The sequence below is a fragment of the Ovis aries genome, chromosome 3 (assembly GCF_016772045.2).
Source record: "Ovis aries strain OAR_USU_Benz2616 breed Rambouillet chromosome 3, ARS-UI_Ramb_v3.0, whole genome shotgun sequence".
NCBI lineage: Eukaryota > Metazoa > Chordata > Mammalia > Artiodactyla > Bovidae > Ovis > Ovis aries.
In genome coordinates, this window is record NC_056056.1 from 95,511,384 (window position 1) to 95,526,299 (window position 14,916).

At 37.3% G+C, this 14,916-nt stretch overlaps 1 protein-coding gene across 5 annotated transcripts in view; it reads left to right on the plus strand.

The window, feature by feature from the left end:
• The window catches only part of ALMS1 (ALMS1 centrosome and basal body associated protein), a 191,109-nt gene that overhangs the window by 114,322 nt on the left and 61,871 nt on the right, over positions 1 to 14,916 (plus strand). For all 5 annotated transcript variants that reach the window (XM_027967008.2, XM_042248093.1, XM_042248089.1 and 2 more), the window contains 2 exons: positions 5,162 to 5,403; positions 12,345 to 12,470. In XM_027967008.2, coding sequence (XP_027822809.2) covers positions 5,162 to 5,403; positions 12,345 to 12,470 — 368 coding nt within the window. The remainder of the gene's footprint in view (positions 1 to 5,161; positions 5,404 to 12,344; positions 12,471 to 14,916) is intronic.

The window sequence follows — 14,916 nt, forward strand, 5'->3', positions numbered from 1 at the left end:
AGTGCCAAAATTTTGTTCTTTTTTATGGCTGAGTATTTTATTGTATATATAAATGTATATACAGTATCCTCTTTATCCATTCATCTGTTGATGGACAGCCATTTTCTCTTGTATGGTTGGTACTTTTTTGTGTCTTGTCTAGGAATGATGCCTACGCCAGTGTTATGAAATTTTCTCCTATATTTTCTTCTGGAAATGAAAATAGTTCTAGCTTTATTTTTTTATGTCTTTCATCTGTATCAAATTAATTTCTGTATGTACTGTAGTTTACATAATTCAGGACCATTTTCTTTTACTGGATATTCCAGCACCCTCATTTATTTCCTTATTGAAGTAGTTGGCACCTCTGTCAAAAATCAATTGACCTTTTATATGGGGGTTTATTTTTAAGTTTCTACTCTGTTCCTTTGAACTATTTATCTGTCTTTGCAGCCATACCATGATGTTTTTGTTATTGTAGCTTTATATTGTCTTGAAATCAGATTATGTCCTCTAAGCTTATTTTACTTTCAACATTATTTTTTTCTATTTTAGATTCTGTGCAGTTCCATATAAATTTTAGAATAGTCTTCTCAGTTTCTTCTAAAATCCTCCTGGGATTTTGTTCAATGTTGCATTGAATCTATAGTCATTTTGAGAATGACATCTTAGTAATACTGGAGTCCCCTCCAAGCATGAACATGTTCTCCCCTTCCTCCCTCCCTGCCACTGGCTTGGTATCTCTCAGTAAGATGTAATTTTTATTGCGTAGGCTTTCACATTTTTCATTAAGTTTATTCCTCAGCATTTTATGTTTTATGATAATTTTGTATATGGTATTTTAGATTTTGTATTTTCTAGTTATTTGTTGCTTGTATATACAAATGCTGTTAATCCAATTTGTTGGTGCCAACCAGTTAATTTTAATTTTAATTTCTTACTAATTGGGTCAAAGCCTTTTTACTTAGAGATAATTTAGGCTGAGCTTTCCAAATTTGGTGGCATATTGAGTGCAATACTTTAACAATATCATCTTTCTGGATTTGAAATAGCTTACCTGGAATTCCATCACCTCCACTAACTTTGTTCATAGAAATACTTCCTAAGGCCCAGTTGACTTCAAACTGCAGGATGTCTGGCTGTAGGTGAATGACCACACCATTGTGGTTATCCAGGTCATTAAGACCTTTTTTTTTTACAGTTCTGTGTATTCTTGCCACCTCTTCTTAATATCTTTCACTTCTGTTAGGTCCATACTGTTTCTGTCCTTTATTGTGCCCATCTTTGCATAAAATGTTCCTTTGTATCTCTAATTTTCTTGAAGGAGGTCTCTAGTCTTTCTCATCCTGTTTTTTCCCTCTATTTCTTTGCATTGTTCACTGAAGAAGACTTTCTTATCTCTCCTTGCTATTCTTTGAAACTCTGCATTCAGATGGGTATATCTTTCCCTTTCTCCTTTGCTCCTCTTCTTTTCTCAGCTATTTGTAAGGCCTCCTCAGACAACCATTTTGCCTTACTGCGTTTTCTTGGAGATGGTTTTGGTCGCCACCTACGTGCAATGTTACGAACCCCCATTATAGTTCTTCAGGCATTCTGTCCATCAGATCTAATCCCTTGAATCTGTTTGTCACTTCCACTGTGGGAAGGAAAGGGAAGGGATCCCTGTACATAAGGGATTTGATTTAGATTATACGTAAATGGCCTAATGGTTTTCCCTACTTCTGTTTAAGGCCGAATTTTGCCAAAGGAGCTCATGATCCGAGCCACAGTCATCTCCTGGTCTTGGATTTGTCACTTGAAATTTCTTTCTCTCAAACATTAGTTATTTCGCTTCCTATCTTATGTAGGTTCAAAAACTGGCGAATTTGAACTGGCTTGTTCAAAAACAAGCCCCTTTATCTAGTGGGATTTCTGTTTCATTAGTTCTTTGACTGTGCAGGAAATTTCACTCAGCTTTCTTGACTCAGTCCCCCATCAGCTTGACTTTGTTTTCTGCTAGATTTCACTCCATTGTGCCAGCAAATGAGTTCACCAAAAGCTCTGGTAATTCCTCTTTCCAGAAGAGTATGTCTTCCTACACCAAATCCCCCTGCCTTAGATCTCTAAATGTCCCTTTCTAGCATATTAGTTGATATTGTTTCTTGATTGCTTCTGTAGCTCTGTGATATTTTTAAACTATAATGTTTATATAATTTATTCAATTTTGTTTACTTGTTGCAACAGGAATGATTTTCTGTGGCTACCTAGTGCAGATGTATTATAGAGATATGGATTTGGTCCCAGACCATTACAATAAAGTGAATATGTTAGTAAAGCAAGTCACGTGGATTTTTTCATTTCCCAGTGCATGTAAAAGTTTTGTTTACACTATACTGTCGTCTACTAAGTGTGCAGCAGCATTATGTATAAATGATGTACATATGTTAATTACAAGCAGACCTTAAAAATGCTAGCCATCATCTGAACCTTCAGAAAGGTGTAATCTTTTTGCAATAGTAACATTAGAGATCACTGATCATGGATCATGTAGCAAGTATAATAATGAAAATGTCTGAAATATTGTGAGAATTACCAAATTGTGACATAGAGCCAGAAAGTAAGCAAATGTTGTTGGCAAAATGGCACCAATAGACTTACCTGACACAAGGTTGCCACAGTTTTTCCTATTGTTAACCTCTTTACCATAGTATATTTTTAAAAATTAAAAAGCCAACATTTTTATATTACTATTAACTATATATTACTATTACTAGTAACTAAAATTCAATTTGTTTAAAAGAATGCAATATCTGCAAAGTATAATAAAGTTAAGTGCAATAGAATGAGGTGTACCTGTATATCATAACTGGAAGTGGAAATCCTATTCAGACCACCTTTAATTTCTCTCTGTGATGTATCAATAGTTTTCTGTTTAGTGTTCTTATATCTTTTTTATACTTAGGTATTTGATGTTTTGATGATAATGTATATTGCATTTCTTTTGGTTTTTAATTGTATAACTTTTCAGATACCAAAGAATATAGGGGAATTCTTAAAAGTTTGTTCTCTTATCTGGTAACTCTCCTGAAAAGTTAACATGTTTTATAAGTTATCTATAGATTGTTTTAGATTTTCTGTATCCCTAATTATATCAAATATTAAAAGTGACAGTATTATTTCTTCCTTTCTTATCCTTATATGTCTGATTTCTTTTTCCTGCCTTACTGCTAATGCCATTTAAGACTTTTACTAACATACTGAATAGAGAAGGTAACAGTTAGCATCCTTATTTTGTTCCTATGGTGGACATTCTTCACATTTCACTATAAATAGGATCATGGCTCTAAAGTTTTTTGTAGTTTCCGTTTGCTACAAGTTTTTAATCATACGTAATTATTGAATTTCATCAAATGTTTTATCTGACTATATTGATAGGATCATGCAAATTTTCTTCTTTTGATGTAGTAAATTATATTGGTTGATATTTGAATGTTAACTTACCTTGCACTTCTGGAGTAAACCAGCTTGGTAGGAATTCATTCACACGCACACAGACATTCACTCACTCACTGTACATTTGGTTGTCTAACATTTTAGGATTTTTGCTTCTATATACATAAGGGAGATGTCCTTTTAATTAGTGGCGAGTAGACAAAGGATAGGGATTTAAAAGCTCCTCTGGTTTTGTGATACAGCTGTTACATCAATATGATACAATACAGTATTACTCCTTTTTTCTTTTTCTGACTGTGCTGGGTCTTTGTTTCTGTGTGGGGCCTTTCTCATTCGGTGCTTGGGCTTGTCATTGTGGTGACTTCTTCTGTGGGCTCTAGAGTACAGGCTCAATAGCTGTGGCATGGGCCCAGTCACCCCACTCTTTGCAGAATCCTCCCAGTTCAAGGATTGAACACATGTCCCCTGAAGTGGCAGGAGGATTCTTAACCACTGGCCCACCAGGGAAATCCAATATTACTACATTTTAAAAAAATAAATATTTTTTATTTTCAGATAATTTAAAATCTGGAGAAAAGATACAAACATAACACAGTTAACTCCTCTCCCAGTTTTTCCTACTGTTAGTTAACCTCTTTACCATAGTATATTTTTAAAAATTAAGAAGCCAGCATTTATATATTACTATTAACTAAACTTAAGACTCTCTAGGTCTCACTGGTGTTCCCATTGGCGACCTTTCCCTGTCCCCGATATACTGGACCCTATCCAGTGTATCTCACTGTATTTAGCTAGTCGTCAGGTCTCCTTGGTCCTCTCTGGTCTATGACAGTTCCTCATCCCTTCCATGTTTTTCATGATTTTGACAGTCTTGAGGGATATTGGTCTGGCATTTTATGGAGTTTTTCTCAATCTGAATTTGGCTGATGTTTTTCTCATGATTAGACTGGAGTTCTGGGATTTGGCAAAGAATACCATAGGTGAATGCTCGCCACATCGTAACAGAGAATATGTAATGTCCACATGGTATCACTGGTGATGCGAACCATCATCACTTGGATAACATGGTGTTTGCCAGGTTTCTCCACTGTGAAGTTACTTTTTCTGCCGTTTTTGCTCTCTTCTTTGGAACTCAGTGAACTCAGGACTGAACTTAAGATTAAGCTTCACCTCCTTGAGGAGGAGCTTAATGGCAAGAGGGGCTTACCTACATATGGGGGTTTTCTATTAGCATGATTTGTCTTCTCCCTTCTATTATTTAGTTGTTTATACAGTCATTTACTGTTTATACAGTCATATACTCCATTATGTCTTAATATGTATTCTTTATAATCTTTATACATAATTGCAACCTTAAAAACCTCTAGTTCCCCCACTGACATATAAATTTTTTGAGGAAAGGTATTATTTCTTGTTTTTTTTTTTTTGTACACTCTATTTGTTTAGCATACTCCCCTAATTTATAGTGTACTTCCAGTAATTTTATTTTTGAATGGATATATTTTCACTTCAACTGAAAAGGACCTTGTCCTTATTAAATAGCATTGCGAATTGAAAATAAAAGTCAGTTTTAAAATAAATGTGATCACATTGTAATAAGTATCTAAAAAAGCAAAGTGTACTCCAGAAATAACTTCACCATTGAAGTCTGGTATGTCTCCACAAAATATTGAAGCGATGTTTGGAAAGAAATAACAATTTGTGATAAGCCAAGAATATGACCTGCTGTGCCCTTTCTCTTGTTTTTCAGATCACCAGAGGAGATTAAGACCCTGTTTTCTCCCTCCTCTGGAAAATTATCATCTGACGCAGTCACTCAGATAACAACAGAAAGTCCAGGTAAAGCCACGTTTTCATCTGAAATTTTTGTTAATGCTGAAGATCATGGACGTGAAATTCCAGAGCTCAGCACACAGAAGTTGGGCAATGTTCCTGTCAAGTTTGCTTCATCATCTTCAGTTCAACAGATTACTGTTCCTCATGGTACAGATGGTAAGAGAATATGATTGGATTTTAGGTCATATTACAAACTTTCGTCTGTAATTAAGAAATTTCTTGATTGAGTCCTTTTAGTTAAAAAACCTGATTTTAATTTTAATCATTAGGCTGTACGTGATTATATCGTTTGTTTTTCATAGCTATAAGGAGAATATTGTTTATTATGTTTTTATTTCTATTCCATTGGAGTTAACAACCTATGTGAAGCACATGCTACTTGTGGTTGACATATTTTCATCTCATAATACTTGTCATAAGCCTGCAAGTAGTTCATGAAAGCTGAAATAACTGTAGAGGTTCAGTTTAAGAGAGGCAGGCAAATGATTTGGCTTTTTTTTCCTAAACTATCATTTCGTATATGTTAAACAGATTTTGCAAACACAATACCAGTCTATTTCTTGCTCGTGAAACATTGACCAGGGACCCAGGTTGGCTATGACTCTGCTGTCTTTAAAACATGGAATGGTGGATTCACCATCATAGTCAACTGCAAGGGAAGGAAGATGTGGAGGTGCACATGTGGGAGGCTCTTACATGCTGGTCCTAGAGGTGGCCCAGATCACTTTCCACTGACTAGGGTCAGTTTAAGTGTGCTTTCCAGGATGAAGAAGAAATGAGATTTGGTGAACAGCTAGCAATCTCTACCATAGGGTCTACATTTAGGGTGTTTGTATGCTATCTTGACAGTGATATTTTGATAGTGCTTATACTATGGAACATTCAAAATTATAGCAAGCTGTTTTCTTTTTCAGACCAGTAACTGGAAAATTAATTTCCTATTCTTCCTCTAAATAAAAGTGGAAGCTTTAAATTACTAATTTTAAACTATCCAGTAACTTGTACAAATCTATTCAAAATAAATTTTAAGTTTTCCTACTTGTGCAAAAAGTTTATGGGTCTGTAGATAAAGATGGGATATGCTTTAAATGTATAAAGAAAATTGCTTTGTTCTGAATTTAAATTGCACTGAATTTAATTTGAACGAATACATTTATATGTTGAGATAGTTAATATTTTTCATATATTTTTATTGTAATATAAAAATATACCCCAAAAATGTATAGTCTAATAAATCTTTAATGTATCAGTTACCTATTGCCACCATTATACCACGTAAGAACCTCAAAAATCTCAGAGGTTTATAGCAAACATTTGCTTCTCTCATTCATGGGCTTACTAGTCAGTTGAAGTTTGGCATCAGGTTGCAAAAATACTTTGGGTCTGTTCTACATGCCTTGTTCTGAAAGCCAGGCTACTCTTGGCTGTGTTCTCATGTTGGTGGCAGAAGCACAAGAGAGGATATCCAACTATGAAATTGTATTTTATACCTCTTCTGACATCAAATGGATCAGTCTATATAGAGGCCCCAGTTTATGTAGTTTTACCTTTACGTACAGGTACTTGGGAGAAAAGACTACTTTAAAAGGTAAATATTGTTTGGTTTACCAATAAAAGATTAACTCTGTGAATTTAAAAGTAAAATTTTCAAAAATATTTTAAAATATACAGAATAATAAGTTAAATTTATGATTGGGTGTCCACTGCTCTGAATTAAATTAAGGGTAATATGCTGTATGTCTACATTTAATTCCATTTTCAAGTTTTTTGAAGAAGTAAATTTTACAGTTGAGCTTTATTCTTTACCATTCTCCAGTCCTTTTTTTCTCTTCCAGGAACAATTATGATTTGCTGTACAGTGGCTTCTTCCCCCATAGAAAGGCAGTTCACACTTTTAAGACTTCTACATCCATACATATAAACTTGTTGACAATTCAAAAACTCACCTATCTCTCTCAGAATTCTCCATCTTCACATGATAGCCATTCTTGCTCTAGGTCCACTGTAATTCTGCCCAAATGTTATTGTCCATTTTCTCTGAACTTTGAACTAAATTTACATACACTGACAGAAGAAGAAAGCTAATAAATCAATATTCTAACAATGATGACTACAGCGTGTCCAAATAGAAGTGAAGGCTACAGCCCATTTTTTCTATTATTTAAATTCTTCCATCCTCTGTACATCTCTTTTTTTTCCCCTTGAATTCAGCCAGGTTCTCATTAGCTGGGTTTTTGCTTGTTGCAGTGGTACAAGTATTCTTAAGTAGGCTAAAACTTTACTAGCCCTGTACATATAAGTTTAAAATAATTTTTTGTTAATTTCTATGATCAAGCTTGGTAAAGTGGTCCCCTTGTTATTAGCCAGACTCCTATTGACTGTCTTTTTTTTAAGGTAACCTTATTTCTCCTTGATAGTTAAGGTCAGTCATAGTTTAGTCAACATTGTCACCCCCTATTGCCTGCTTATGTCACTATTTCAGTGACATAAAGAATGTAAAATGACTAGATGGCTCCTGTCTCTTGATAGAATTGCCCCTCCTTTATTTCTAATATCTTCCATCTAACAAAGCACAGTCACAGAGATGGAAAGGAAAGATTTTAAAGGCTTCTACCTTTTCTCCTGAATGCATGCATTCTGTCTGTGGGATAGAAGTGTCAGAACCATGTATGGTTCTGAGCATGTGCCATATTCTGTAAGCTAGCGTTCCAGCCTCACAAAGCGATACCCACCAGCTTGTGCCGCAGTGGTTTCAGTGAACTGTTCACTCACTTTTTTTTTTCTTTTTTTGTGAGTTTACCATAGTTGTGGGTGATCAGACTTGTGATGAGAACAATGAATTCCTTTAGGCATCAGCCTCTGGTCTCATTCCTTCACTCTGAAGTCAGTTCCTTGGTTGAAAGCAGGGTACTAGTAATATGGATTTCGTATCAAATCATCAGAATGATGGAGTGGTAATTCCAAGTAACATATAAAAGTTATTGTGTCCAGAGTGAGGGAGTTCTCATTCCTGGGGCTATCAGACTATCTCGAATATCACTTCTTGGCCTTTTGGCTAAGATCAAGTGATTCTTATGAACTAGACATGTGTAACTAGGAGTCCATCTAGAGGTGATGACAGGAGACAAGGGAAAATCATGGTCTGTAAGGATAAACTGAAGAAGCTGGTCTGTTTGATCAGAGGTGATAGCTGTCTACAAAATTCTGTTCAGATATGTGATTAGTTCAGTTCAGTTCAATTCAGTCGCTCAGTCATGTCCGACTCTTTGCGACCCCATGAATTGCAGCACGCCAGGCCTCCCTGTCCATCACCAACTCCCGGAGTTCACTCAGACTCAGTCCATCGAGTCCGTGATGCCATCCAGCCATCTCATCCTCTGTCGTCCCCTTCTCCTCCTGCCCCCAATCCCTCCCAGCATCAGAGTCTTTTCCAATGAGTCAGCTCTTCGCATGAGGTAGTCAAAGTACTGGAGTTTCAGCTTTAGCATCATTCCTTCCAAAGAAATCCCAGGGTTGATCTCCTTCAGAATGGACTGGTTGGATCTCCTTGCAGTCCAAGGGACTCTCAAGAGTCTTCTCCAACACCACAGTTCAAATGCATCAATTCTTTGGCGCTCAGCCTTCTTCACAGTCCAGCTCTCACATCCATACATGACCACAGGAAAAACCATAGCCTTGACTAGACGGACCTTAGTCGGCAAAGTAATGTCCCTGCTTTTGAATATGCTATCTAGGTTGGTCATAACTTTCCTTGCAAGGAGTAAGCGTCTTTTAATTTCATGGCTGCAGTCACCATCTGCAGTGATTTCGGAGCCCCAAAAAATAGTCTGTCACTGTTTCCACTGTTTTCCCATCTATTTGCCATGAAGTGATGGGACCAGAGACCATGATCTTCGTTTTCTGAATGTTGAGCTTTAAGCCAACTTTTTCACTCTCCTTTTCACTTTCATCAAGATGTGATACAACCCCATAATATATTCAGAAGTAACCTGAACAAGAGTTTTGTACAACCTTTGTGTAGGGATGGGGCTTCCCTGATAGTTCAACTGGTAAACAGTCCACCTGCAATGCAGGAGACCCCGGGTTGATTCCTGGGTCAGGAATATCCACTGGAGAAGGGATTGGCTACCACTCCAGTATTCTTGGGCTTCCCTTGTGGGTCAGTTGGTAAAGAATCCACCTGCAATGCTGGGGACCTGGGTTTGATCCCTGGGTTGGGAAGATCACCTGGAGAAGGAGAAGGCTACCCACTCCAGGATTCTGGCCTGGAGAATTCCATGGATTCTATTTCATGGACTATTCTGTATAGTCCATGGAGTCGCAAAGAGTCGGACACGACTGAGCAACTTTCACTTTCACGTTCACTTTCACTGTGTAGGGATAGAAAAGAAAGGACCAGTAGACTAAAAGAAGGGATGAAATACTTCTGAATAGTAAAACTGAATATTGTAAAGATGTCATTTATTCCGAAATGAATTTATACTCTTAACATACTGCTGCTGATGCTAAGTCACTTCAACCGTGTCTGACTCTGTGCGACCCCATAGATGGCAGCCCACCAGGCTCTGCTGTCCCTGGGGTTCTCCAGGCAAGAATACTGGAGTGGGTTGCCTTCTACTCAAATTCTAGCAAAATTGTTGTTTTGTACTTGTTTAATTGATCTTAAATTTTATCATGGAGAATAACAAAGAAAATTCTGAAAAAGAAGAGTAAGAGGATAAATTTTAGCAGTAGCTGATGGAGTGTTTTAATGAGATACCTAGAAGTTGCACACATTATTCTCACACTTGACTTATGCACCCAGACTTAGTCATATGTCCATACATGGCTGCAGGGAAGATTGGGAAATATAATGTACAGATGGACAGTATGTACCCAAGCCTAACATTAAGATCCTGTTACAGAGGGACTTCCCAGGTGTGGCAGTGGTAAAGAATCTGCCTACAGTGCAGGCGATGGTGGGGGGAGTGGAGGGTGTGGGTTCAGTCCCTGGATCAGGAAGATTCTGGGGGAAGGAAGTGGCAACCCACTCCAGTATGCTTGCCTGGACAATCCCATGGACATAGGAGCTTGATGGGCTACAAAGTATTGGATGTGACTGACCACACATGCACGCTGTTACAGAGGACTTCCATGGTGGTCCAGTGGTGGAGAGTTTACCTGCTAATACAGGGGACATGAGCCTCTTGATGAAAGTGAAAGAGGAGAGTGAAAAAGTTGGCTTAAAGCTCAACATTCAGAAAACGAAGATCATGGCATCCGATCCCATCACTTCATGGCAAATAGACAGTGGCTGACTATTTTTCTGGGCTCCAAAATCACAGCAGATGGTGATTGCAGCCATGAAATTAAAAGACACTCCTTGGAAGGAAAATTATGGCCAACCTAAACGGCATATTAAAAAGCAGAGACATTCCTTTGTCAACAAGGGTCCATCTAGTCAAGGCTACGGTTTTTCCAGTGGTCATGTATGGATGTGAGAGTTGGACTATAAAGAAAGCTGAGCACCAAAGAATTGATGCTTTTGAACTGTGGTGTTGGAGAAGACTCTTGAGAGTCCCTTGGACTGCAAGGAGATCCAACCAGTCCATCCTAAAGGAGATCAGTCCTGGGTGTTCACTGGAAGGACTGATGTTGAAGCTGAAACTCCAGTACTTTGGCCACCTCATGCGAAGAGTTGACTCATTGGAAAAGACCCTGATGCTGGGAGGGATTGGGGGCAGGAGGAGAAGGGGACAACAGAGGATGAGATGGCTGGATGGCATCACCGACTCGATGGACATGGGTTTGGGTGAACTCCAGGAGTTGGTGATGGACAGGGAGGCCTGGCGTGCTGCGGTTTATGGTGTCGCAAAGAGTCTGGCATGACTGAGTGACTGAACTGAACTGAACTGAACAGGGACATGGGTCTGATCCCCAGTCTGGGAAGATCCCACACGTCTCGGGGCATCTAAGCCCATGAGCCGCAACTACTGAGTCCAGGTGCCTAGAGCCCATGCACCGCGACAGAAATGTAGCCTCCACTCACTGCAGCTAGAGAAAGCCTGCGAGTAGCAACAAAGACCCGGCACAGCCATTAATTAACTGATTAATTTTTTAAAAAGATGCTGTTATAAAATGAATGTTTGTACCACATCATGAAAGAAAAGTATACAGAAAAAGACTTCATCCTCTATAATAATCAAATTATTATACTGTCACAGACATTTTAGAAAGAATTTTAGAAGTTTATAATAAAACAACTTTATAAATGACATAATTTTTAACTCTGAAATCAGAAAATCTATGTGATACGGGACAGCAGGGGAGAATAGGTATGCTATAAACAGGAAGTCTTTTTTCACAGAATTCTCAATTATTGAAAATTTAGTTTACCCCTAATTTTTAACATTAGGAGAAGGATTAAATATACTTAATTTGTAGTATAATGATTTTTTTAAAATGTGAAGCTGTGAAATAAAATGAAAATTGTATTAATGTAAAGTGGAAAAGCTGAAGTCCAAGTTATATATACTGTACACAACTATGTAAACAAATACCGAGGACAGACATGTAGGAAATACATTAAAATGTTAATAATAGCTATCTCTGATAGTAGAACGTTGTCTTTTTTACTTTTGTGTGTTGAGAATTTATACTTTTATAATAGAAAACTTTCAGTTTGAAAATCTGCCACATGTAATAGAATTAGATTTATTTCCTACGACTCTAGAGGCAGAACCTCCAAAGTTGAGTTGTAGGGGTTAAGAGTGACCAGGTTTGGGTTCAGTATAAGGTAAACTGTTTCTTAGAGAAATATATTTGAATAGATTGCTATATATTGGAATAGATGCTAAAGCCACTCTATTTAAACTGCATGCTGCTGCAGTTTCTCCAGTACTTCCTATCTTTCTCAGCATCTTCTAATTTTTATATCACTAATAATTTATTAAAATACTAGATGGTTTACTTATTTAGTGTGCTAATTGTTTACTGTTTATCTCCTTCTAGAATGCTAGTTCATGAATATATCCCAAGAATCTTGAAAGGTCCTTAATATTTACTCAGTTAGTTAATAAATGTTTTCTTAATAATTATTCTGATCTTTATCTCCTTAGGCCAGCCTTTACTATTGCCATATAAGCCTTCTGGTAGTTCAAAGATGTACTATGTTCCACAATTAACACAGATCCCTTCATCTACGGATTCCAAATCAGACACCACCATTGAGAGCTCACACTCAGGTATGACATATGAAAGCTCATTGCTATTGAGTTTTTAAGTGAAATATGGAACTATTTTTGATCAGTCTCTGGTTCAGATAGGTGTCAGATATATTGTGTACACTCAAACGTTTAATAAATATTTCAAGAAAATTGCGTGAACAGTTACACGTTTTGGTTAGTGGATTCCATCTAGGACAAAGGTTTCCAAGTTTTCTCTGTTCAACCATGACCTTAGTTTTTGGTTGGGTGATCTTTTTCCCCATCATCATGTGGATATGAATCATCAGCAGCATAGAATTACAAGAAGTATTTTTTTCAAATACTAAGCTATTGTGTAATTAGCACATAAAAATACTGTTTTGAACTTGCAACTTAATAAGCAAAAATACTAGGGTTTTTTTTTTGGTTTTGTGTTTGAAAGAAAATATTTTACTGTGTTCATAAATACACATAATTACTTACTGATGAGATATGTACAGCTATTGGGCACTGTAAACTTTCTCAAACCATGAGATGAAATGGGACGTAACCACTCTTGCTAACTATTTTTGTTACAGAAACAGTCAAAAACCCAACTCTGCAAAGAGACAACAGAGTTGAAAGGAATGTAGCAGTATCTCATGGTGAAACATTTAGGTGCTAGTTTTGTAGTGTACGTGCTGTGTGTGCTGAGCCTTGTGACCCTATGGACTGTACCCTGCCAGGCTCCTCTGTCTGTGGGATTTGGTTGTTTGTAGTGTACACCAGATATTAAGTATCACTATTTCCCTAGGATTTTAAAATATCCCACAGCACTTCTTTGAGATCACCACAAGAGAACTGTAGATTTAGAAAGTGAATAGCACCCCATGGAACAGCTCAATAAACATTTTCTGTGGAAAATTATAAGATACAGATACTGAGTTGGTAGGATGTGGGGTTTTGATTGTTGGGATAACATATTAATTGGTCCACAGGAGATGATTTGATTCAGTGTAAATATGAATTGTTCATGATTGGTCAGTAGACATCTTTATGTGTGTAGAAATTAAAAAGAAAGTAGTTGTCCCTGGTGTTAAACAGATTCGATTTTAAGAAAACCAAACTAATGGTAACTGAGGTAAACCCCTGTTACTGCTGCTTTTGACTTCCCAATGTGATGCCAGTGTTAGGATTGATTGTTAAGCCTATAACCAAGATCCGGAAAGAATTTTTCTCTACCTGCATGGCTATAAGACACTTAATGGCTACCAGAAATAAAATAAGCTCACTTAATTGATTGTAGGTAGGACATCTTTGGTCTCAGTCTCACTTTCAGCCCTCTAGTTCAGAAGATAGAAATGTACCAATAGAAATCTGATCATAAGTGTTCAGTATTTTTGAGGTCTCCTGTGTACTTCTGTTCATTTACATCCCTAGCACTTCCCTCTGGAGACATTAACTTTGAGAAAAACGGGACTGTGGTGGGAAGAGAAAATGACTCAGGAATGGTACATTGTATCATGAGAAATATTGTCCCCATCAATAAAGTACTGAATTCATCAGTTAGACAAGAGGAGATCTGTTAGTATATACTTGAGGTTGTCATTCTTTCATGTTCTTCCATCTGTTCTGAGAGTGGATGGAATTAACAATAGAAAATAATATTTCCTTACACCAGTAGAGCTACTAGTGAAAGCCTTGAAATTGTTTTTATAGCTATTGTCTAAAGAGTATATTGTGTTTCCATAGATATATGGAAGATCCAACTAGAGTTTGGGGCCGAGGGCAAGTCATAAACCACTGCAGATATTTGGGCCGAAAAATTTCTCAGTTGAGAATGAGTAAACTGTTGAACTCATAAAATCCTTTTAAAAACAAAAACACAAGGCAAAGGTAATCTCACAAAAAAAGAGATTTGCTGTTGCTGTTCAGTCGCTCAGTTGTGTTTGACTCTGTGACCCCATGGGACCCCGTAGACTGCTGCATGCCATGCTTCCCTGTCCTTCACCATGTTCCAGAGCTTGCTGAAACTCATGTCCGTTGCATCAGTGATGCCATCCAACCATCTTTCCCAGCATCAGGGTCTTTTCTAATGAGTCAGCTCTTCACATCAGGTGGCCAAAGTATTAGAGCTTCAGCTTCAGCATCAGTTCTTCTCATGAATATTCTGAGTTGATTACTTTAGGATTGACTGGTTTGATCTACTTGCAGTTCAGGAACTCTCAAGAGTCTTCTCCAATGCCATAGTTCAAAAGCATCAACCTTCTTTATGGTCCAACTCTCACATCCATACATGAACACTGGAAAAACCATAGCCTTGACTAGATGGACTTTGTTGGCAAAGGAATGTCTCTGTTTTTTAATATGCTGTCTAGGTTGGTCATAGCTTTTTTTCCGAGGAGTAAGTGTCTTTTAATTTCATGGCTGCAGTCACCTTCTGCAGTGATTTTGGAGCCCAAGAAAATAAAGTCTATCACTGTTTCCATTGTTTCCCCATCTGTTT